The sequence below is a fragment of the Sinohyriopsis cumingii genome, chromosome 17 (genome assembly GCF_028554795.1).
Source record: "Sinohyriopsis cumingii isolate HCF-2022 chromosome 17, ASM2855479v2, whole genome shotgun sequence".
NCBI lineage: Eukaryota > Metazoa > Mollusca > Bivalvia > Unionida > Unionidae > Sinohyriopsis > Sinohyriopsis cumingii.
Window position 1 is genome coordinate 68,322,713 of NC_142977.1, and position 25,895 is coordinate 68,348,607.

At 34.9% G+C, this 25,895-nt stretch overlaps 1 protein-coding gene across 7 annotated transcripts in view; it reads left to right on the forward strand.

The window, feature by feature from the left end:
• Positions 1-25,895, forward strand: part of LOC149779168 (spectrin alpha chain-like) — a 125,054-nt gene that overhangs the window by 45,313 nt on the left and 53,846 nt on the right. For 5 of the 7 annotated variants that reach the window (XM_089939732.1, XM_089939735.1, XM_089939737.1 and 2 more), the window contains 12 exons: positions 1,587-1,697; positions 3,515-3,592; positions 5,376-5,531; positions 6,133-6,275; positions 9,049-9,110; positions 11,139-11,251; positions 13,103-13,117; positions 19,227-19,295; positions 20,119-20,235; positions 23,140-23,266; positions 23,703-23,893; positions 24,539-24,688. In XM_089939732.1, coding sequence (XP_089795858.1) covers positions 1,587-1,697; positions 3,515-3,592; positions 5,376-5,531; positions 6,133-6,275; positions 9,049-9,110; positions 11,139-11,251; positions 13,103-13,117; positions 19,227-19,295; positions 20,119-20,235; positions 23,140-23,266; positions 23,703-23,893; positions 24,539-24,688 — 1,332 coding nt within the window. The remainder of the gene's footprint in view (positions 1-1,586; positions 1,698-3,514; positions 3,593-5,375; positions 5,532-6,132; positions 6,276-9,048; positions 9,111-11,138; positions 11,252-13,102; positions 13,118-19,226; positions 19,296-20,118; positions 20,236-23,139; positions 23,267-23,702; positions 23,894-24,538; positions 24,689-25,895) is intronic. The other 2 variants (XM_089939734.1, XM_089939739.1) reach the window with 1 other exon arrangement.

Genomic DNA, 25,895 nt, shown 5'->3' on the forward strand with positions numbered 1-25,895 from the left:
CCTAGTGGTCCAGACATGCCTTTGGTATTTACAATTCATATTAGACTTGTGGTCCAGATGTGCCATTGCTAGACTTGTGGTCCAGACATGCCTTTGGTATTTACAATTCATATTAGACTTGTGGTCCAGATGTGCCATTGCTAGACTTGTGGTCCAGACATGCCTTTGGTATTTACAATACATATTAGACTTGTGGTCCAGATGTGCCATTGCTGGACTTGTGGTCCAGACATGCCTTTGGTATTCACAATTCATATTAGACTTGTGGTCCAGATGTGCCATTACTAGACTAGTGGTCCAGACATGCCTTTGGTATTCACAGTTCATATTAGACTTGTGGTCCAGATGTGCCATTACTAAACTAGTGGTCCAGACATGCCTTTGGTATTCACAGTTCATGTTAGACTTGTGGTCCAGATGTGCCATTGCTAGCCTAGTGGTCCAGACATGCCTTTGGTATTTACAATTCATATTAGACTTGTGGTCCAGATGTGCCATTGCTAGACTTGTGGTCCAGACATGCCTTTGGTATTCACAATTCATATTAGACTTGTGGTCCAGATGTGCCATTACTAGACTAGTGGTCCAGACATGCCTTTGGTATTCACAATTCATATTAGACTTGTGGTCCAGATGTGCCATTGCTAGACTAGTGTTCCAGACATGCCTTGGTATTTATAATTCACATTCAAATGTTGGTCCACATGTGTTGTTGCTTTACAATCCTTCTTTTTCATTATAATTTATGTTTTTGTCCACTTTTCATGCCACTCCATCCATCCATCATCCACAAATTCATTTCTGGACAACAATTTTTGAACTATTCAGGATATTTCTCAGAAACTTTGAACACATATTGGACAAGTCCAGTTGAAGATTTTGCTGTTTGAAATTCTGTCCGTGTCTGTGAACCATTTCATTTCTGGAATGTGATTCTCAAACCGTTCAGGATAATTGAAGCAAACTTAGAATACATGTTATGCAAGATTATTAGAGGAATATTTTAATACAGGTATCATGTGACTAACTTAAATGTATTTCATGCTAACATAATTTCATATTAATTTTTTTTATTTGATTTTCGTTTGGTGTAGACTAAAAATAATTAAATGTTTAAAATATTAAAATAAACAGTTATGATTCATAAATGGCCAAAATGAAGCATATTAAGTTTGTATGACTGAAGGTTCAAGGCAGTGAAACCAAACATTTCGAGTTATGCAACCACTTTTGGTAATGCAGCTATTGCCTAAGTCAGGGTTATCTGTATTTAGAATATTCCATATTCATTATTTTTGACATTATAATGGAAACCAAGTGTAATGCATGTATTATAATATATAATTTGAAAATGCTGGACTATAGGGTAGTAGCAAAAGTCATAAAATATGTGAGCATAGCACCATAGGGTACTTTTCATAATGAGTATATATGTCTGCAGACTGGGATGTCAGCTAGAGATGACTCTTGCTTGAATACTATTTTATTGCATTCTCATTGGATTGTTATTATATCAAAGGGCCAGGCTAGACATGTGGGTCATGACTAGCTTTTTTGTAATTAAAAATATTTCATTTTTATTTTAGTCTTTCCTCGCCAATGAGGATTTGGGTGACTCTTTGGATAGTGTTGAGGCACTCATCAAAAAGCATGATGACTTTGAGAAATCCTTGTTAGCACAAGAGGAGAAAATCAAGGTGAGAAATGTGCTAATTTTATTGTAATATTTCTGAATTGTTCCAGAATCATTACGAAAAACATATGCTAAATGAAATCACACCAATGGTTGTGAAGAAACAGCAGTAAAATGTGAAGCATCAAAAATACACTAATCATAACATCTCAGTAACTCTCGTGTTTCTGTTTTGTATAAGGTATATAGATATAATTGTTGGAATAGGAATATGCATTTAGACCTTGCTGACGTAGCATACAACCAGAATAAACAGTTGAAATTGTTTGTTTTGATCTATCTTTTTAATGAGATCTACGGAGTGTAGGGTTCTTCATCATACCAGGAAATATTGATTTGTCATCTATCCATTGGTTCATATTTCTACCTGTATGTCTGTCACAAGAAAACTGTTTTTTGGTTTGTACAAAAAATGATCAGCGTCAACAAGTGACGTTTGGTTGCAATTTTGAATACATATGTACAAGTGAAGGACCTGGCCAGATTTTCAGGTCATTATTAAAATTGTAAAATTGGGCACACAGTTTTGAACATTTTGGACTTGGACTTGTGTCTTTTGTATAAAAAACCTTGTTTGCATGATAACTTTTTATGGACCTATGTGGATGCCAACCTTGTAAGTTTATTTAAGCAAAAGCTTGAGGAAGACAAATAAGATTAATTGAAATAGGAATGAAAATGTTTAACCACCTTTTTAAAATTACAGTCATGAATTCACTTCAAAGGTATTACTCTGCTGTGTATTCAAATAACAATTTAATTGTAAAACTACTATATTCAGTATAATACCTGCTTACGACTCATTAAGTCCACATGCCTATTTTTGGTTGAAGTCTTGAACCTCTTCTTTGCAGTCTCGATTTTAGCAATGTGTGATGAAAGTGCCTGCTAAAACTTTACTCGATGTCACTACATGTATTTTATCTGAACCTATCAGTGCATAGATCTTGTATATTGTTACCACTTCATTTTGTGGGTTGAATCTGTATCAAAAGGATCTGCTCAAGTTTTGAATTTTTGTTTGGGTTCAGGATTTAGGTATTTCCCTGATTTTTTGGCTTATAACCCTTGTTTTAAAACAGGATTTTCAACAGCTTTTATTGGTAGACTATGTTTTAGCAAGGCAGATCATTATTGATTCTGAGACCCAGAGTTGAAGTGTAAAGGTCACTTGTGCCAGCATTTTCAGAATTTTGGTTTCTGTTTGACAAGTCTTTTGTGGGATTCCAGTTTTGTTCAGATTTCATTGGTACTTTGCATTGGAGCTGAGATACCACTTGATTGATTCTTGAGCCCAGAGGTCAAAGATCAAGGGAACATGTCTTAACATTATCATTTTGGGTTCCATGTGTTAAGTCTGCTTTCTACAAGTTTCCCACATCCAATTTTTATGGACTTGTAGTTACATTAAAACTGAAGAAATGCAGCTACTTATTGAGCCTGTGATTGAGAGAGCAGTGGACAAGGTCACATGACATGAAATTGAAATGGTCAGGGTCACGTGACATTAAATTGATAAATTATGATAATTTTACAATTCTCATAGCTGTGTTCAATTAGTCGTTAGGTGTGTATTGCTTCTGACGGCTATATTTATCCCCTTGCAATTGAAGTTGGAGTAATGGTTAACTTGATTTAATTTATGCAAATTTAGAACATACAGCTTTCCTAAGTCTGTGATTCTCAAAAGCATTGTCATGCATCAGAATCTAAACATTGAAAAGTATTGTTGCAATTCACCATCTTGAGTAAAATGGTGAAAAGTTTAGTCATTAAATCACATAAATTACATAACATTATGACTCGTAACTCTCTCTGTAGGCTCTGGACGAGTTTGCCACTAGCTTGATAGAAAAGGAACACTATGCTGCAGATGATGTGGCAGCCAGAAGAAACCAGGTAAGACTCCCATTCAGAAACCAATTTTTTTTTGTAGATTTCATTTTGTTTAAAATCTTCAAATTTTAAAACACAGTGAATGGTCGTGAAGGAAGTAGGATTCTTTCATATGATTCTGGAATATTCTCAATAATGTACTGTTTTGCCAAACAAGAAAAATAAAATCACTTTAATTTCTGACAGGTATTTTTAAATTACAAGTTACTGACTGATAAGTTGAACCATGGACTTGACCTTTGTATATATACCTTGCTGATATTTGTATGCCCCCCACTGTGATAGTAGGAAGCATATTGCTTTGCTTCTGTCTCTTAAGTTCATACATCCTTACTTAATCCATTTGGGATGATAGCAACAATTCCATTTTGTATGATAGCAAAAAAGCTATTTGACTGTGAGCCATGAAATTTGCACACTTTAGCATAAACATACATAGGGTGATGACTCGATGAGATATGTTGGCCAAAACAGAAGATGGTAAATTCTGTTCTTGATTTGCACATTTTGGACATTTTAACGGAAACATTGGGGAAAAAACACACAGGTTAGATATATGGAATTTGTTGTGCATATTTGTATTTGCATCTAGATGACCTGATTACATTTTTTAAGTTGTTGCAGCAATATTTGAATTTGTTTTACACATTTAACTTAACTGGATTCAAGGAAAAATTGATGGTTAGACAAACGAAATTCTGATTGACCTGAGTAGTTTTTTATGCATAGCAATTTTTCAAGTTGTATATAGTTTTGAAATATGTTTACTTTGGTCTGCAGTGTCGGCCATAATGGCATACACATCTAGTTCAGATTAGACAAGATTGTGCAGATGTGCTATATGTTATGTATATTTATATTTTTTGTAACTCCAGGTACATGATTTTTATATAATTTTTTTTTTATTTTTATTCATGGCTGTTTATTGTACAGAATATCTTTAGTTAGATTTTGTCTACATGGCCTGAGTCTGTTAAGAGCATAACATTACACAGGATCTATAAATAGATGCTTTCATATGTTCTGACAGTTGATAAAAATAATCTTAATAATAAGACTTAATGACGTCTTTAGGTTAATTTCTCACTGGCTGATGGGGTTTGGAAGGTTCTAGAAGAATTCAGTAATTTCTCATTGGCTCATGGGGTTTGGAAGGTTCTAGAAGTATTCAGAAATTTCCATTGGTTGGGCTAGGTCATGTGAATAGGCAATTTAAAAAATAAATTGAGTAGTAAGATCTGTCACCTTTAGTATATTGTGAAATATAGTCATACTAGAAGGTGCATACAGGGAGAGCAATCAGATTCATTCTTATTTTGGAGTCATCCTCATTTCTTATGGGTCCCTGTTGTAAGTCTGCTGACGTGTTTTATGTTGACTTAGATATTGTTCAAGAGGAAAAACATTAGTTTGGACTGTTCATTGGAAGTAGAAAGCGTCCATTGTTTGGACTATAAAATCATTCTGGAACTATTGTGAATTATCGAAAGGAGTTCTGAACAATGCCATCTTGACAATGTCGCGATTCTTGGTGGACCCGTACATTTTTGGTTTTGAAATTTATATGGAACTTTCCATTCTTTTGGACTTGCATAGAACTTGGTTGTGGTTATTTTGTATTCACTTCATCATACAGTAAGTTCCTCTCACTTTTTGTAACTCTGATTAAGAAATTATTTGTCAAAACTTGTTGATTTTGCTTCTTCTGTTACTTAGGTTGTGGCCGTCAAGTTGTAACACACACACTCACATGAACATGTAATAAATGAAAATATTCCTCTTGCAGCTTCTGCAGAGGAAGAAATACTTGCATGAGGCCTCAGCAAGGAGGAGACAACGTTTGGAAGAGTCATACAAGTACCAGCTATTTGAGAGAGACTGTGATGAAACCAAAGGCTGGATTAATGAGAAACTCAAGACTGCCTCTGATGAAAGCTATCTGGTAAGCATTGATCCAGATTTTCTGCATATTTCTGTCACTCATTATGTCACTATCTCTTCCCTCATTCAGGTCTTGCTTTCTTCGTCCATTTTATTTAGCATTCTGTCTCTAAACTAATGGTCCTCGAGTCCATGATTTCTTGGAAGGTCCTGTATGGCCAGTAGTTACACATACATTTTGCAATCAAAAGTAGAAAGTGTTCTGTTTTTGTTGTTGTTGTAGGGTTTAACACCATTTTTCAGCACACAATAGGCTATACATGGTGGCCAGTATTAATGGTGGAGGAAGAACCCGGGAAAACCCCGGAAAGAACCACCGACCCACAAGAAGCTACTGGCAAGCTTTCTCACATACCCACATTGGCTGAATCCGAGACTTGAACCCACGCAGACAGAGGTGAGATGGCAGTGATCCATAACGAAGAGCACTGTAGACCACTCGGCCACTCTGGGCCCCTGTTCTGATGTACAGTACATACTATGAAGGTAGATGTAATGTTACATATATTTTTTCACTAAATTGTCATAGCTTTACCTGATGCTAATTGGATAAATAGCTCTTCTTTCAAAGTTTTCAAAATGTTTTACTTTTCTGTTCTCAGGACCCAACAAACCTGCAGACCAAATTGCAGAAGCACCAAAATTTTGAGGCAGAGGTGGAAGCAAACAAGAATCGCATTGAGGCCATCCAACAAGCAGGACAACAGCTGGTTAATGAGGAACACTATGCTGCACCCACAATCCAGTAAATTATCAGTTTTCTTGATTAGTGTTACAAGTCCTTTGTCTCATTTGCATATTAAGGATGTTTCATTTAAACATACATTTTACCCAGGGAAGGCAGTTTTTAAAACATTTATGTCTGGGTACTTTTGATTACAGAGAGTTCATATTAAAATGAAAATTCTAAATTGCTTCTATGGGTGAGTACCCCACATTAAAAGTGCTTTCCTTGGGTACCATGTATGTTTTACTGGAACAGTCCTTAAGACAAGTTTCCTGCCTTCTTGGAGTCTTTTTAAGTTTTATGTGACTGTATAACCTGTTTCTGTTTTAATGGGACCATAGGCCAAGTCTCAAGTCTTGTTAGACCACTAAGACAGGTTATCAGATTCCATCACGGTGAGTAGGACAAAAATCCACACTCTGATTAGGACAAACAGTAAGACAAGTTCAGTCATGTATAGACAGTAGGACAAATCCAGTCTGATTAGGACATTCAGTAAGACAAGCTCAGTCATGTCTAGGCTGTAGGACAAATCCACCGTCTGATTAGGACAAAAGTAAGCCAAATTCAGTAATTTCTAGACAGCATGACAAATCCACATTCTGGTTAGGACAAAGAATAAGACATGTATAGACAGTAGGACAAATCCAGTCTGATTAGGACATTCAGTAAGACAAGTTCAGTCATGTCTAGACAGTAGGACAGATCCAGTACGATTAGGACAAACAGTAAAACAAGTCATGTCTAGACAGTAGGACAAATTCAGTCTGATTAGGACAAACAGTAATACAAATTCAATCATGTCTAGACAGTAGGACAAATCCAGTCTGATTAGGAGAAACAGTAATACAAATTCAGTCATGTCTAGATAGTAGGACAAATCCAGTCTGATTAGAACAAACAGTAAGACAAATTATGGTCTAATTAGTACAAAGTCATGTCTAGACAATAGGACAAATCCATGGTCTAATTAGGACAAACAGTAAGACAAATTCAGTCATGTCTTTATAGTAGGACAAATTCGGTCTGTTGAGTAGGACAGATCCTTATTTTAATGAAAGAACCTGAAAGATCATACACCCCAGTCTTCCAAACCAGATAGTAGCAGTGGTGTTGTAAATTTTTAAATTAAAAATGTCTTTTATGTCAAAAAGCAGCAAGCATTGTTGGATCATAATCAGTCTCATGGTTTAAAGGAACTGAGTATGATTTCTTAACAGAATTTTTCTTCTATTTCATCATGGGTGATCCCCCTTTGCAGGTGGTAGATTGCACCTTCTGCAAATCAAAATGTAGCGGTTTTCTTAAGGGCACAGCCAGACTTAACATGGTTCTTCACAGCTTCTGATTGCTGAATTATTAGTGTCAAGCACTATTTTACAGACCAGCAGAAACCATGTGATTTTGCTTGTCAGTGTAAATTTGAATCGCTTGAAGCATTAGCTCTAGTTGAGATTAAGTCTTGACCTGTGATCATCCTGTGATCATAAGAGCATTGTTAGGTGTAGTGAAGAAGCTTTACAATTATTACATGATGATTAAAGGGATGGGTTGTTAGTGGCAGAATGGATAAGAAGGAAAACGTGTATAAATTTTGTACATGCCATAAATGTATAGTTTTTAGTTTTGTGTAGACACACACACATACAGAGCTACCAAAATGTTGAGGATACCTGCTACTGCCCTGCTTCCATCTTTAAAAATTCTAATGTGTCTTGATATGTAGAACAATGAACTGTGCCTTAATTGTTTTATCTTAAAGTGTGAAATAAAGATCATTATTGGTGAAATAATTTTGCATATTTTTTCATTCCTGTATTTTCTTCTGTGAAAAATGTATCCTTATGTTTTCTTGTGTGAAAATACAACACATTCCATCATACCATGTGACACGTGTGTGGCTCCAGAAATTACACCTGCAGCAAGAAAAATGAGCACTTTGTGAACTACAATACATAAATGGAAACTGCATTAACTTTGAGACATGGAAAATATTTTTGCTGAAAAAATTTGACTTGATGCTACTTGTATTTCATTCAAGCTATTTTCCTGTATGACCTTGATAACAATGATAAACTGGCTTTGATGCATTACTGAATCAACTGGTTGTGATGCATTGCTGAATCAACTGGTTGTGATGCATTGCTGAATCAACTGGTTGTGATGCATTGCTGAATCAACTGGCTGTGATGCATTACTGAATCAACTGGTTGTGATGCATTGCTGAATCAACTGGCTGTGATGCATTGCTGAATCAACTGGCTGTGATACATTGCTGAATCAGACTTGCTTTGTGGTTAGATAGAGTAAAATAATGTACAAAATATCACAAATGTAATTTACAGCAAGAGATTAGGTTATCCCAGTCCTACCACACTATCAAGTTGCAGATTTTTATGTAATCAGCCAATATAAAAGTGATGTGATATGTCAGAAAGGAGATTGGGTCTCCTGAAGACTAATCTTAAAAGCTTTGATTCAGATTGGTTAATAGAACATTTTATTTTCCTGCATAAATATAAAATATAGTTATGTAGTATTTAAAAAAAAACACATATATTTTGGTTTCACCAGTCATTAAAACATCATACTTTTTGTATCATATGAATATATCCAGTATTTACAAAGGAAAGAAAAAAATAATCTCTGTTTTCAAGGGTTGTTACAGAGGTTCAGAAGTTTCTTGTAATTTCCCTCACTTAGTTTTACAATCGTTGACAAGTGAACAGACTTGGATAAGTTTTTTTAAGAAATTAATTCCAGTAAATACGTATTAGTTTGTCTCTTACAGGGAACGCATTGAAGAAATACAAGAACTGTGGAAAACTCTGTGCAAGCAGACAGTATTGAAGGGTGAGAATCTTATCATTATTTATAAATATTTAAAATTGAGTCCGCTTTCTGTAAAGTCATCGTAAGGCAGAGGATATTTTGTTGGTATGTTGTCCATTTTTCTGCCCATCCGGCTGGTTCCTGTTTCTTTTCAGCCATTGCCAAACTTCGCAAGTAGCATGCATTTGGGGCAAAACATTTTGGCTCAGTAGGTCAAAGTTCAGGGTTGCAGGGACTGAAAGAAGGAAAATTATTTCTGCAAAATAACATTACTTGTATATTGATACATTGACCAAACTTAGTTAATTGGTTTGCATTCAAGATAAGAGAGACACTTGTTGATTTTGGAATTACAAGGCCAAGCATTCAGATCACAGTAATTCTGAGAAGAAAATGGTTTCCAAGGTTGTTTTTTTATTACATACTTAGCTTGCATTTTAAGACAAGTAAGATGGTAAATTATTATGGGTTCTTAGGTCAAGGTCACAAGGGCTGAAAGAGTAAAACTAAAGTTCTGTGCTACATGCGTTGACTACATTTCAGATGGTTTTCATATCAGACTTAGAATAAACCTATTTGTGGTCATGAGGTCAGAACAGAAACACTGGAGACAAGACAAGCACCGGTCAGTTTGGGATAGCAGTTAAAAAGTCGAGGTTATAGAGACCAAGGACATGTGAGACAGCTTGTGGCTATCTGTTTGTTTCACACTATGAACAGAAGGTGTCAGATATGTGAGACAACTTGTATGTTGCCATCTGTCTGCTCATCCAGGTTTATTTGATATGTTGATCTGTTTATTTCACAGTATCTATAGAATATGTGAGACAACTTGTGACTGTTTGTTTATTTCGCAGTATGTACATAATATGTGAGACAACTTGTGGCTGTTTGTTTATTTTGCAGTATGTACAGAATATGTGAGACAGCTTGTGGCTGTTTGTTTATTTTGCAGTATATACAGAATATGTGAGACAACTTGTGGCTGTTTTACAGCATCAGATCATCATGAAATATTGATATGGATATAAATGGGAAAAGCATTAGCCTCAATATATGATTTCACATTTTTAATTTGTACTGGTGAAGAGAGTACTTTATTGTCTTATAAAGTATTAATGATGTTTGATATCTGAAGTTTTAAGAGATTTTGTAATGCATTTTGAATTGTAAGCAGATATGTTTATCATAAATGGATGTTCTTGACAAACTTTATTTGAGATATTTGTATTAGCTGTTTGGTGTAAAAGATTACCACTGTAGTGTGGTCTTGAAGGATGAAACAAATCATAGGATCATTTGTTGCTGAGGTAGCCTTGGTGTAAAAGATATATTCATAAACACCACAGAATGATCTAGTTGCTTGGTATAAAAGATACACTGCTAACAATTTCAGCTTGATCTAGTTGCTTGGTATAAAAGATACACTGCTAACAATTTCAGCTTGATCTAGTTGCTTGGTGGATAAGATACATTGCTAACCACTATGGTATGAACCAGTTGCTTGGTGTAAAAGATTCACTGATAACCACCACAATTTATTTGCTTGGATTAGAAGATAATGATGACTACTACTACAGTATGATCTAGTTGCTTCGTGTAAAAAAAAGTCACTGCTGACCACCACAGCACAATTTAATTGCTTAGTGTTCACGATAATTGATGACCATTAAAGCATAAAACAGATCATGTACAATTTCAGTTATTGTTGAGCCTGCCTTGAATGGAACTTGACATGAGCGCTGTCATAAAGATTTTTACTTTAAAGTTAAATAAATGACATGGCATGATGCAAATTGGTCTCTAGTTTTCAACAAAAATCTTGTACAAAGGGATTCTCACTGGTCGAAGACATCCTCCAGAAGTCAGTAATGATAGTATAACAAAGTAGGAGAATACAAAACTGTATAAGAAGAAATATGATTGGGAATATACTACTGACAGGAAGCCAGATGGAGGGTTTAAACCAGCTGGAGAATCCCAGCTTTGTCTAATGTTTGTGTACGATTCAGTGAAAGTTTACTGATGGAAAACAATCTTTTTTGCTAGGCAACAAACTTAAGGAGGCCAGTCAGCAGCAGCTATTTAACAGGAATGTTGAGGACATAGAAACCTGGTTGACTGAAATAGAGAGCCAGCTGATGTCTGAGGACTATGGCAAGGTATTGTATCCCTATTTTATGCCATAGAGGTTATGATTGAGGTCCTCACTTTTATGAATAAAATAAAGCTGCTGTAAACATCAGCTACATCCACTTGAACCCTTGAAACGTCCTCAGTTTACACATCCTCAATTTCCATAGTTATAGCCTTGTATATGTTGTAGACATAAGTGAATGTATTTGTTTCACACAGGAGAGAGAGACATCAAAACAATGCTGTTGTATATACCCTGGATTTGTTTCGCTACAGTGGTTATAGTTGTTAGACAACCTTAGACTGTCTTTTTATTCCTTATTCCTTTAGCATGTTGATGAATGTAAGATAACCCTTCTTTTGTTAGACAGTGTACCCTTTTTTGACAATAACCCTTCTTTTATTAGACAGTGTACTCTTTTTGACAATGTACACTTTTTTATTAGATAGTGTAGACTTATTTTAAGATAAACTACGATGAACAACGTATCATTCTACATCATTGTTACATCTACATCTGTTTCTTATCACTCGCTAAGTTGTTACCCATTGTTTGCTGTTTTAGTAAAAAGATGTGACTTCATTTTAGATAACCTTGGGTTGTTAAGCTATGTATAGAAACATAGAATGAGAAATTTCAGTTCAGAAGATTAATAATGCATACAAAATTTGACACATTCAAGATCAGCTGTTGTCATCATTTGAAAACAGGTACAAAACAATCAAATAATTAAAAAGTAATAAAGATTTTCTGACAAAGTTAATAGTAATTGCAAGATTGAAATCAATAATTGGGACTTGAAAAATTTTAATTGTTGTCATGTGGTGTTAGATAGACTTCTGGTCATTATTTTGTTGTCTCTCTTGATAAAGCTGTATGCTTATACTTGCATTTGTTGTCTGATGTATCCCCCTAAAAATCACATTAATGATTATATGCATGTTTAAGTTTAAAATGTTTGCATGCTTACATTGAATGTTCTAATGCCATCTAGCATGAATACTACTTGCTATGTATTTATTTATTTTGTACCCTTTGTAATAATGTTAGGATGACTTCTTATCTTCATCCACTGAGCTGTGGTGGCTCAGTTGTTAGCATGCCCAGCTGACAACCGTAACAGTGCAAGGTAAAATTCCTGTAATTGGATTAGCCTGGGTCAGCCAACATGGTGTCCTTGGGCAAGGCACTTTACTCAAATTGCCTTGGCACTAATTAACCTACTTGTGTTAATGTGCCTTAATACTGCAAAACCAGACTTTTGAAAAAATCCATTATTTATTTTATCAGCATTTCGTTTTATTTTTGAATATTGAATAATGCTAGTTTCTTTATATTAAAATATAAATGTATTTTTTATTCTGTATAGTAGTGTTCTGTAAAACATGTATAAACTTTTTTTAGTGCATACATCCTTGGTCATCATCTCTTTTAAGACTGGACTTCTCAAGTTGTCAGTCAGTGCCCAAAAAAAGCACGTACAATGCTAATATTTTATTTTCTCAAGATGTAGTTGACTTATTCAACAAGATTATATGATGTAATATATAATCAGAACGGTAACATAACATTATATATGACTAATTCATGCCTATAGCATTTTTATAAATATATTACCTATATATATATATATATATATATATATATATATATATATATATATATATATATATATATATGGGGGGGAGAGAGATAGAGAGATTATCTGTTATGAGTAAACTAATCAATCTTCAGTTTCAGCCTATAATTCTACTAATAATTATTTTTCCTTGTAGTGGATTAAAATTTTAATTTTTATTTGTGTTTCTTTGCAAGATGTATGTGCATGTTGGGATGATTTAACATTTTATTTCTTTTCCGTTGCATCATATTTTAGATCCTCCGCCGAAATGTGAGTTACTATGAGTTGCACTGTACTTAGTGAGCTTTTCCTTTTCTTTGTTGCGTGTAGCAGTGAAGTGCATAGTACTTACACTTGCCTACTCTGAGCTTCAGGCATTGTGCCCGTTCCTAGTCTGATTTGGGAGGGCACTGCACCCAACTTTTTACAGGGGGATTCTCTGTTCTCTTTTGGGTGCACCCTGCACACTTTGCTGGTTGCCCTGCCATAAATACCAGAGTTTTAATATGGGGCATATGGTAACATTTTACATGTGCATCATTATATACCTAAGCTGAAATCTTAGTTTAAACATATCAGTTGAGCCTTTAAAAATGTTTCTTGCAGAAAGAATGTCCTAAGAAGAGACTTTACTCCAATTAAAATGTCCTGATAGGCAGCCAGCATCCAGCCCTGCCTATTGGTCTGGGGACAACACTAATCTTAATGTGACATTCTTGCTTCAGGATCTTTAATAAGAAAAATAGGTTGACACATCTATTGCCATGCCCAACCCTACTGAGGTTATGATAGGAAGTTGTACATTTAATAGTGGTAGATGAGTTATGTTGGTGCTAGACTTGCCTATAATTCTGGATTTTGAGTAATTATTATAAACATTTGGTTAAAAAAATTCCATGTTATGAATTGAAATTCCAGATAGTAAATATTATGGGGGATGAAATTATCCAGAAATTATCCAGAAATTTTGGGTTTGGACACTGGTAGGAAGAAAAGTACTTGTACAGACAATTTAGTTTCTAAATGTGAAAAGCAGGATGTAGATAGCAACAACCCAATTGACTAGACTTCAGATAGATTCATATGATGACAAAGGTGAATAGAAAAAGAAAATGCGGATAATTTGTGAGGATAACTAATTTGTGGTTATTGTCGTTGCAAAATATTGTTAAAGGAATTTATGGTCTTGAATTTGGAATAATGGATACACCATTTATTCTTATTAGACTTGCACTATTATTTACTGTGTCTGATATAAGATGCAGTTTGATGTTTTAAAATGTGTAACTTCTAATTAGTGGTATCCAATCATGATCGACTGCCTAGATTTTTTAAAAATTACTCAAGATAAGCATGCTTATGCATTGGGAACTAGGTGTGCTGTTAGTTGTACTTTCAAACGGCCACTTGTGGCTTTTTCGCTGGAACAGTTATAAGCTTATTCTGAGTTTTTAGGACTAATTAACATTTTAAGGTCACCTAGATTTACTTGCTTTGAAAGTTGGGAAATAGAGTTAGTAAGAAGGGCAGCAAAAGTGGAAATTATACCTATGGGAGATTGTATTTCTTTTCTCCAACATGCTCCCTAATGCTCAGCCATATCCCCCGGCTTTAAAAATGGTCTGTCCTTTCAGCTTTTGCATTTACAAAAGATTATCAGTTAGACTTATTCCAGTAGACAAGTTTCAGTTTGCCATTTTCAAATACTAATATGAATGTTTTGAACCACAACCAGGGATGTATCCTTTTTTCCCCAGTTAACATTAAAATCATATATTAATCACTGCAAAAAAATTGGAAACAATGCCTGAAGTTCATTCATACCAGGTAAGCTTGCAGTGCCTGAAATTCATGCATACCAGGTAAGCTTGCAGTACCTGAAATTCATGCATACCAGGTACGCTGGCAGTGCCTGAAATTCATGTGTACCAGGTAAGCTTGCAGTACCTGAAATTCATGCATACCAGGTAAGCTTGCAGTGCCTGAAGCTCATTCATTCCAGGTAAGCTTGCTATTGTCCAGTAAACAAATTTGCTATGCTGAATGGGATAAAGATTATCGGTACCAGTAGCTTGAGATTTTTTTTACCCAAGTCTTGCTTGCTTGTTGAATCCTGAACCTTGAACCTTGAAGAATTGTCCTATTATAAAGCTTTGCAGACTTCTAAAAATTGGCTTCTGATAGCCAGTGTTAAATATGTAATGGCAAAATTATCAGATTGAGGCATAAAATTTCAGCAGCATGAGATTCTCATAACGGTGGCCAGAATTGCATAAAAGCAAGTAGCTGTTTCATTTTTTGTCAAGCCAGTATTGGCAGAAGCATGACATAATGATCACTTTGGCAGTTAATGTTTCATTTGTTTTAGTTGAGCCAGTCTTGGCAGATGCTTGAGAGAGAGCAATCACTTGTGTGTCTGTATACATCATCAGTTATATGTATTTCCACACTCTATATTAACATCAGTGTTAATGTTTTGAGTCTCACTACAATATCATGTCATATTCTGCTCTCTTTGGATTTGGAATATAGTTTCAGTAATGACCTAACTTTATCCATCTGAATAATTGCCCCTTTTGAAGCTGGGGGTGGGGTGGGTCTCAACGTGTCCAGCTTTTTGTTATCAAGTAAAATATTAATTGGCTCTAATCAAAGCTTGGTGATATTCTCAACAGGCAGTCCACGAACAGCTTTACCTTTGATATCAAGTAAAGTAATATGGTTGAAATATGAAAACACATTCCAATACTGGGATACCATTTTGTCATAGAGGTTTTTAATGATGTTATTATATTGAAAAATTGACGGCATGTAAGATTTTTTTATTAAATTTAGCAGACCTCATCATGAATTTGAAGGCCTAATGGTTTTATTTTTACCATTCAATTTTTAAGACCTTTTTCACTTAGCAAGAGAGATTACCCCTGGGTTGGTATCGGTGTCACAACATATGAAAGACTACGACCTCATTGTCATTCAGCCATTCTTCCCAGATGATAGGCAGCAATTTAGAGAAGGTGACATAGTGTTCTACCATTTAGACAAGGATCTGTAGTGGATAACTTTGTTCATTAAGTTTTTCTAGTTTAACTTATGACCAGATAGGTTTGGTGCATCATAAATACTGACTTTTATACCTGGAGTCACTTGGCGAGGGGATGCATCATAGTGAGTACCACAACTTCATCACAAAAAATAGGTCATTGTGACCCATATTTCACATTGCAATTGCTGTTTAAATTTTCTGTTTGAAGTTTATTTCTTGATCACAATTTAATCTAGAGTCATTTAATTAAATGATCGTATGCATCTCAGTATCACAATTATCCAACAAAAGAAGTGAGATCAAAGTGCTTGTGTGAAGTTAATCAAATCAAAAGGAAAACAAGCTTTTGGTGGAAAGTATGGATTGTCAATAGAAAGAGTTGGCAATATTATGGATAGAACATCCTGTTCATTAGAGAGAAACATTTTTCGTCCCTGAATCATCACCTGCACACTTGGGTGAGTAATTGGAAAATTCACTTGACTGCTGGAGATTCTCCTTTACCGTCTTGAGTTGGCTGAATCAGTTTTCAGTCGTGTTCAACTATTGTGGCTAAACAGGGCAATTACTGATGCATGGACTCTGCTGCTTGTAATAGTGGTCATGCTGGTGGTCACTCAAATGTTAATCAAAGCCAGTGATTTTCATCCAAGAAAATCATGCTGAAATGGGAGGACAACGATAAGAGCTTTTGAATTCACCTTGATATCACAGAAACAAATGTTATTTAACGTTTTATGCTTTGTATGCTCTGATGCAGGCACCACTGTTTGGTTCTTAAGATCATTGGAGTCAAAAGTTTATCTTCTGCATGATCAGATCATGATTACAATGGTTGCTAGAGGTTACACATAATGTGACATGCTGTGTAATCAATTACATTTTGGTTACAGGTGCAGTGGTCAAGTAATACACTATCTAAATGCCTTTTCAAGTACATTACTTACCTGGATTTCTCATGGAAAGCTTTATTGCTATATTCCCTCTTAAATCGATATTTCTTTGTGATGAATGTCCTATGATAACGTTCAGCACTGAATTTCTAACAAATTAGTCACTCTGGCTGCTGTTTGAGTGAATGTTAATAGATTAGTACAAACAATCCTTTTTTCTTTCTTCAATTAATGAACAATTAACTTGGCATCCTTTCCTGGAAAAGGTGTAATAGTTTGTTTTTGTCATGTGTGTAAGCTTGATGAGACATTGAAACCACATGTAAGCATGGTGAGACATGACTATTACATGTGTGAACATGGTGGGACATAGGTATGGCATTTCTAGCAGTGACAGACATATTATCCTTCATATTATAGTTTCGTGTAATAGTTTTTGTAGATCAGATACGTGGGGGTATACAATAGGGTTTGAGTGCAGGTAGACTAAGTTACACAGAACACTCATTTTCAGTACATATAAAACATCAGTCTCTTCAATATGCCACACAGTAAGGTGTGGTAATGGGTAAAGTAATTCAGTCAAGGTGCTTGTGATGCATATTGAATAGTATTTTACATGGCTCAAACATTTGACATAATTCTTCTCACAATGTCCCCTTTCTAAGCTGTATCACTCCACTGAAATGTTTACCAGGTGGATTTTGCTAGAAAATCCCTGAGGTGTTCTGACTACTTCTATATTATGAAGACTCCTTCCACCACTTCCAGGAAGTGGCTCCTTAAGACTGGGTTGAAAGCACAATAAAATAGGAATTAAGTCACTGTAAGCTTGCAGCAATGGAATCTAAAGTTTGTTGTCATTTTGCACAATATATATGAGGAGTATTTCTTAAGGATTTTTTGTTGTACATAGCAGTATTGAATTGTAGCAATAGTTGCCATTCCAGTCCATTTGTCTGTAGTGAAGTGTACACATTTTCTGTACAACTCTCAGGCTTTCAGATGAATAATTCAGTGATTGATTTCTTGTCAGTTAAGAAAGGTCAAATATAATTCAGCTTTACCTGTTGGTTAAGTACTCAACCAAAAGCCAAGACAATTAAAATGTCTTATGGTGACACATTTTTATTTGCGCACAAGTTTTTATTGGGCTGTCGGTACTGCACATTAGTTCAGTATGAAAAGTTTGCACTTTATTTACATGGGAAGGTACATTTATTTTCACTGCCATGAATTGCTTTTAGTTCTTTGCTTCTTTTCTTAAATTTTTCTTATGAATACATTTAGGGCTTCAATCAAGATCTGAATTCTGCTTATATTATTGTTTTCCACAGACATTTTGATGTTATTTGAGTCGGTTTTTTCTCCCTTCAAAATATAATCTATAAGTTGAAATGCAGGGACACTTTTGTTTTCCAAACTGATTGCTAGGTTTGGTATTGGATATTATCAAAATGTATCCAAGAGTTGCATGCAGCATAAATGTCCATTGAATTGCCTGCACAAAAAGGGTTTCAGTGACTACAGGACTGTTTTAAAGAGGAGTAGTATAATTTAGGCAATTAGGATAAAAATGGAAATGGGTTTTTTTTTGCCAGCTTTTTTAAATCGTGTCTTGTACCTCTCTGCTAAGCTTTATTTTTCATAATCAAGACTTCTTTTGGAGGGCTTCAATGTATTGAGCTTTATTGAATGTATACAAAGGGATTTCATTGATGTGTTATATTTGGACAAAGTTTTTTTTAATCATTCTCATAGTTATTCTCAAACCATGTCCAAAATCCAATTCTCATGGCCAGCTATTGAGAGGAACTTTTGTCTTTTATGTTAGCGTTCCATGCACTATATATATATGATTGTAAAACATGTTCTTGCATCAAGCACAACATATTAAATTTTTTATGCAATTCTGTGTGTACTTAAACAGTGACTTTTACTAATGTTATGCACTATTTTTATTTTGCATTTACATGGATTTTCCTGTTATAAAGCATTTGTCTTCTATATTTTGAATCCAGAACAGTTCATTATGTTGGTCATTGCCATTAAAATAAATTTAAATAAAGTTGTTTTGTTTAACTTAAAATGTAATAGATCACTACTTACAGATATAAATCTCAAGAGATGACTAAAAAATAATAATTAAGTAGTCATAAACATTTTGTTGTCTTGAATATTGACATGAAGCCATTTGAGTTGGGAAGTGTTGATAGACTGAACTTCAACTAATATAAATGAAAACTGCATGTCTTCTTAAAAAGTTAGCTTTTATCCTCCACCACAGTAGCGGTAGGGGCCAGTACTCATTTCTATCTGTACATCTGTGTCACACCATGGTTAAGTTATGTATTTAGGTCATTTCAGATCGGGCATCCGTGTTCCATGATCACTTTCCTAGTCATTTTAAATACTACTTTGATTTTATCTATTTTTACAGGACCTGACCAGTGTTCAGAACCTGCAGAAAAAACATGCACTTCTGGAGGCAGATGTTGCAGCACATCAGGTTTGTTACCTCCCCTAGGTATGCCACCGCTGCAAGAGTAAAAATGGGCAAATTGTTTTAATTTGGTTTGTCAGTCTGCCCCATACAACTAGCACAAACAAGTTTAATCTTGGAGCTATTAAAGTTAAACTACTTTATCTTGGTTATAAGTAGGTCACCTGATAGGCCATTACAGCAATTTTTATTTATTCTAAAACACATTTTTGAATTTCTTGGTTACCTAAACCCTTGATAGTACAGCTTTGCTAAATGCACTCAAGATAGACCCATGAAAGTTTGTTGGCAAATTTGTATTTATATGTAGATGATCAGAATTGATTATTGAGCCATTATAATAATTTTAAATGTTTAACATTTTCAATCGTGAGGTTGTTTTTTTGTTGTTGTTGAAGAACACTGTTAGTACATTTAAGCAATAGCTTAGATGTTGACAAATTAATTTCCTTTGTATTTATTTGTAGGGGAACTGATATAATTTGATGACAACTAAATAGCTTCACAAAATATTTCAACATTTTTCAATTTGGGGGTCTTGATTTTTAATTTTTTGCTCTGCATTGGAGGCATACATGTTTCATAAACACAAACCTAGTCACATCTACTTTTAACTTCTCCAACAACACTTTAGTCCACCTTCCTTGACTGCCTATTTTAAAAAAGTTTTGTCTTTTACAGGTCTCTTTATTCCTGACACATTTTTGTATTGGGAGGGATTTCAGTTCTCAGTCACATACTTATTCTATTAATGTTTTTAAAATAGTCTTTCTGTTGAATGCTGCAGCTCACTCAGACTCTTGTTAAATAAATACCATACATTTTTCAGGACCGTATTGATGGAATTGCCATCCAGGCTGCTCAGTTTGTTGAATCTGGCCATTTTGATGCTGATAACATTAAGGCCAAACAGGAACAGTTATCAAAACGTTACAGAGCTCTTCAGGTAAATTCCTATTCTGCAAACAACACAAATCCAATATACATATATCACCTATCATTTCATGTTCCACCTTTCATTTACCGGTAAGATATAACAAAAGAAAAACTACCTCAATAACACTTAAAATGAATACCAAAAAGGACATAATAACATTTTTATTGATCTAGTCAGTGCATTGTCCATTAGACATATTTGTTCCTTTTAGCTGTTTGTATTCATTAGGGGTCTCGTGTGGCCGAGTGTTCCAAGGCATTAATCTTTACAGATCACTGACATCTCACCTCTGTCCACATGGGTTTGGGTCTTGGCTCGACCATTGTGGGTATGTGACAAAGATTGCCTGTTGCTGCCCATGGATTCATGGTTTTTCCCTGGGCTTTCACAGGTTCTTATTCCACCAATACACTGACCACCATGCATAGCCTATCGTGCTGGAAAATGGCATTAAACCCATACAAAACAAAAAATATCTGTCAGTTCATTGTCAGTATTATGATTGGTATTAACTAGTTAGGATTATCATTAATTTATTATCTGGTTTTTATCATAATTCTTATAACTTGAATCTACATTACCATGCACAAAAAAATCAAAAAATTGAGATAATTGCTGACATGATTTTCCTGGCTGTCACTATGGATTAATTTTTTAGAAAAGTACACCATAGTGATTTAAAAACAATGTTGGCAACAAAGCAATGACAATGTCAGCATGGCACATGCTACCATACATGCTTTTGGCATAATCATTATGCTTTTTTTCACAAAATTATGCCTTACACATAAACATATTCAGATTACGCATTTTCATTATGTCCCCCTCCCAAAAAGTTAATAATTTTTCTTATTTTTATTAACATCCCATTAATCTTTCAGACCATATTCTAGAAAAGACAGCTTCTATGTAACTACGACATAAGAGTACGCTTGTCTGTAGCCATGCATGCACTTTCCTAGAAGTATTGTTTTATTTATAGCAGCTGCCCTATTTCCAAGGAACATGCTGGTTTTAGTCAAACTTTTGAGCTTGGTTTCTATTTACAGCAGCTGTATAGCTTGGTTAGGAGAGAACAGACTGGTTTTCTAATTTTTTAATCTTTGCTTGCAGATTCTTTGTTTTAATTCATATCTGATACAGAACCAATCTGTAGGTATTTGGCTTTAAAAGTCAATTCAGATTTATTCTAGTCGATGCATGTGTTGGAGCAAAAATGTTTTTTAAATAATTTCACAGATGGATTAGAAAAAGATGAAAAACCAATTCAGAGATGAATACATGAATTACACAATACAGTGTTCCATTTTAGGGCAGCTTCACACCCACTGCAGGCTGTGTGGAAAGGATTTTAATATTGGTCATGGTGGTAAAACAAAGAAACCTTGAATTAGCTCGTTTACTAACTCCAGTACCAATGTAACTTGTAACTGTTCTTTTAAAGAACTAATAAGTTCTACCCAGTCTGTGTAAGTGACTGACAGTGAAAAGGGCAAAGTCAGAGTGCATTTGTTTCATTACCAGAATTAACAGTAGATTCCACTGGAGAAAACGTTTTTTATTTGCTTGATAATGCTTTGAATAAACATAGATTGGCGTAACTGTATGGGGATTTTCAGCTGATAATGCATCAGTGATAATTGGAATTCATAAAGGAATTGCATTCTGTATTTTGAAAAATGTCTCCATCAGTGTACATATCAGGTTGTCCCTGTCATATGATGTACCTTGCTGCAGGAAAGGTTCCTGATAAATTAGGAGGAGAACCCCTGAAGTATTAAGTTTGCATTCTACCTGACAATGTACTGTATGCTGATAGAGTTGATGTGCAATTGTACCTTATTTCCCTGCCAAAAAGATCCAATAACTGGAAGATATACATTTCCTTTTCTTTGTCAGGTTATGAAAGGAATATTGGTTCTTTACCGTTCTAACACTGACTGAGAGATTGTTAAGTATTGTTAACAAAAATAAACCCAAATTCAGATCCAGGCTCTGTAACCCAGCACTTGGTTTGCTACTGGTGTGCAAAACATTCATAATCTCAGCTGGTACAAAGTGTTTTGAAATGCAATACAAGAGACTTTCTTTTTAAAGCTCATAGTGCTATATATGAAAATTTGAAGCAGTAATTGATGATAAAAGACCAGAAGGTGTAAATAAATCATGTTTTACATATGCTCATTGAATTCTATTATGTTATATGTGGATTACTCTTTTTCTGCTTGGATTACTGTTTATGTCCACTTGGATTACACTTTTTCCTCACCAGTAGTTGCCAGGTATGTGCTACCATATAGTCAGCTCATAAATAACTGATGGTGGCAAAATAAATTGTACAAAGCATGTGCTCTCATTGGCTAGGAGTCACAAAAATGGTTTGTATATAAGGACTTTTTCTTGGGGATTCTTGACAGTATTCTTCAGTTAAAAGTGTCATTTAAGCCGGATTTCACTGTGCTCTATTTTTAGACCAAAACACCATGGTTTCTCAAAATCTAAACAAGCCAAATTAACAATTGAGTTAGATTTTATTGATATTAGTTAAAAATCAGTTTTGGGATGGAATGAATCTTTAAATGATACACAAGTTCCTAAATAGTATCTTTTATGAGAAGTATATGTCATACAATAGAGCCAAACATTTATTCTCTTTAATTTCTAAGTATTATTTGACAAAACTTGGTTTCAGAGGAGGACTTCATGAGGATTAGATCCAGATAGTCCAACTGGCCAGAAGTTACTCTGCAGTGGTTCTTTTTAAAAGTATGGAATGTTTTATATTGTTGAGATGACTTATCATTAAGAGGATAAAGTCAGTGTCTCATAGAGAGTCCACTTAGAAAATGTTTTACTGTGGATGGTTGCATAAATAAGCATGAATATATGAAAGTTTATTACTCTTAATTCAAGGAGCCCATGGCTGCTCGCCGTCAGAAGTTGGATGATGCACTCCGACTGCAGCAGTTCCTGCGAGATGCAGAGGATGAGGAGGACTGGATCAGAGAAAAGGAGCCAATAGCTGCCTCCGTTAACAGAGGTTAGTTCATCATGGGAACATGGTTGTTTCTTTAAATATGTAACTCAAGTGTCAATCAGTCTTCTAGAAGAATTTGTAATGTAATATTGCGTATACATTATCTTGTGCAAATTATGTGTCCATTTTTAGCTCTACTAGTTATAGAAAAGAAGAACCTATCAGACGGTCTGTTGTCCATTCATCTATTAGCAAACGTTTGTTATCGCTGCTTCTCCTAAACTACTTGGAGGATTGCCATTAAACTTTACACACACCCCATAGGTCATAGTTGGCAGAGGAAGGTACATATGTTAAAAGAGGAGATGCTAAGCTTTACAAACAGTTAAACAGTTTATATCAGGATTGCAGTGAAAAAAGGAGCTTTTCGTTGGCTTTGCTTTACATCATGCACATGTTTGCATTTGTATTAATGATGGAGTTTTAATTTCCTTTTCAGGACGTGACCTTATTGGTGTTCAGAACCTGATGAAAAAGCATCAGGCTTTGCAAGCAGAGATAGCTGGACATGAGCCCCGTATTAACAATGTCTGCCAGCAGGGAGAGGACATGGTCAGTGATGGACATTTTGCAGCTGACGAAATCCAGAATAAGATCTCCGATCTTCATGACAGATGGCAGCAACTGAAGGTAACTTGACCAGTCACTCAGTCTGTTCATAAGTTACAGTCATTTCATCCATCCATCCATCAGTGCATTATGATAAAACTTGGATGAATGAAATGGTTTTCTATATTTTTTTTTAATGGAAAAACTCATTTAGATACAAAGGTTGCTGACATTACTATATTGTGATCAGTCATATAGGAAAACCTGCCTTAAAGTTGCATTATTCTGTTATCATTTTGAGTATTGGTACTATTTATTTCTCATCTATATCAGGTTTTAGCTCTATCCTTAATAATCTTTGTTTCTAACATAACTATCCGACCTCACCCATGTGTACACACCAGCAAGATACTTATGCTCCTCTTCTGACAATCATATTCTCATTATTCCCACTATGAAAACGAAGTCATATGGACAACGTTCTTTTGCATACCAGGACCCAGCAATATGGAACAAATTGCCCACTGAACTTACAAAGGCACAGTGATCTCATTCAAGAGTGCTCTTAAAACTCACCTATTTTGACTGCAAGAACAAACTTAAAGACCTAATAATAGTCTGTACTAAATATTTTGTATCAAAAGTTTCCTTCCCATCCAATAATGAACTTAACAGCAAAGTCAGAAAATTGGGTACATTTTACAACTATATTTTTTTGTCTAACAGGAGAAGGCAGCACAAAGGAAGCAGGATTTGGAAGATTCGTCGCAGGCCCAGCAATATTTTGCCGATGCCAACGAGGCTGAGTCTTGGATGAGGGAGAAGGAGCCGGTTGCTTCCAACACAGACTATGGAAAAGACGAAGATACTGCTGAGGTTAAAAAATGTTGTCTTTTTTATAAAAGTTTATCTGCATTCACAACTGTTATGTAGATGAATATAATCATATATTAAGATATTCCTTGACAAACAGTATAAATCCTTTTAATATAGTTAAACATTGCAGAATCTTAATGCTGTATATTTTTTAACAAGTGTTCTCTTAAAGATTGTATACTGTATATGCAAGGTTAATAAATAATGCTATGATAATATGTCAGTGATGGGTCTTTTTTCATTAAAATCAGGTGTCAGAGGGGCTTTTTTCATTAAAATAAGGTATCACAGGGTGGCCTTTTTTAATTAAATTCAGGGGGCATGTGGGGCCTTTTTCATTAAATTCAGGTGGCACAGGCGCTTTGTTTCATTAAATGCAGGTATCACAGGGGTCTTTTTTCATTAAAATCTGGTGTTATAGGGATTTTTACAAAAATTAAGATCAGGTGTCACATTGGCCTTTTGTCATTAGAATTGGGTGTAAGGGGGGCCTTTTTTCATTAAGATCAGGTGTCACATTGGCCTTTTGTCATTAGAATTGGTTGTAAGGGGGGCCTTTTTTTCATTAAGATCAGGTGTCACATTGGCCTTTTGTCATTAGAATTGGGTGTAAGGGGGGGGGGGCCTTTTTTCATTAAGATTAGGTGTCACATTGGTTTTTTGTTATTAGAATTGGGTGTAAAGGGGGCCTTTTTCATTAAGATTAGGTGTCACATTGGCCTTTTGTCATTAGAATTGGGTGTAAAGGGGGCCTTTTTTCATTAAGATTAGGTGTCACATTGGCCTTTTGTCATTAGAATTGGGTGTAAGGGGGGCCTTTTTTCATTAAGATTAGGTGTCACAGGTTTCAATGTATTGTGTTAAAGTGACTTTATAAATTTAGTAATAGTATTGACTAGTAAATCTTGGAATAATCTTGACATTGTAAATCTAAGAGTAGTATTGGCTTTTTAAATCTAGGGCTTAGTAGACTGTAATTAAAATGATATCAGATAGAGTAAAATTATCATTAGCTAGTGGGGCTTATATCATCACATAACAGTTAATCTAATAAAACAAATTGATCTATTTTAAGTTGTATTTTGTTTCTTTTATAGACATTCTTAGAGGATTTTGAAGCACTATTTCAGTACTAGAAACAAAGTTCAGTTTGACCAGCTTTATGTTATGGCAGAATATAAAACAGCAATGTTGTGGTTTTCATTTA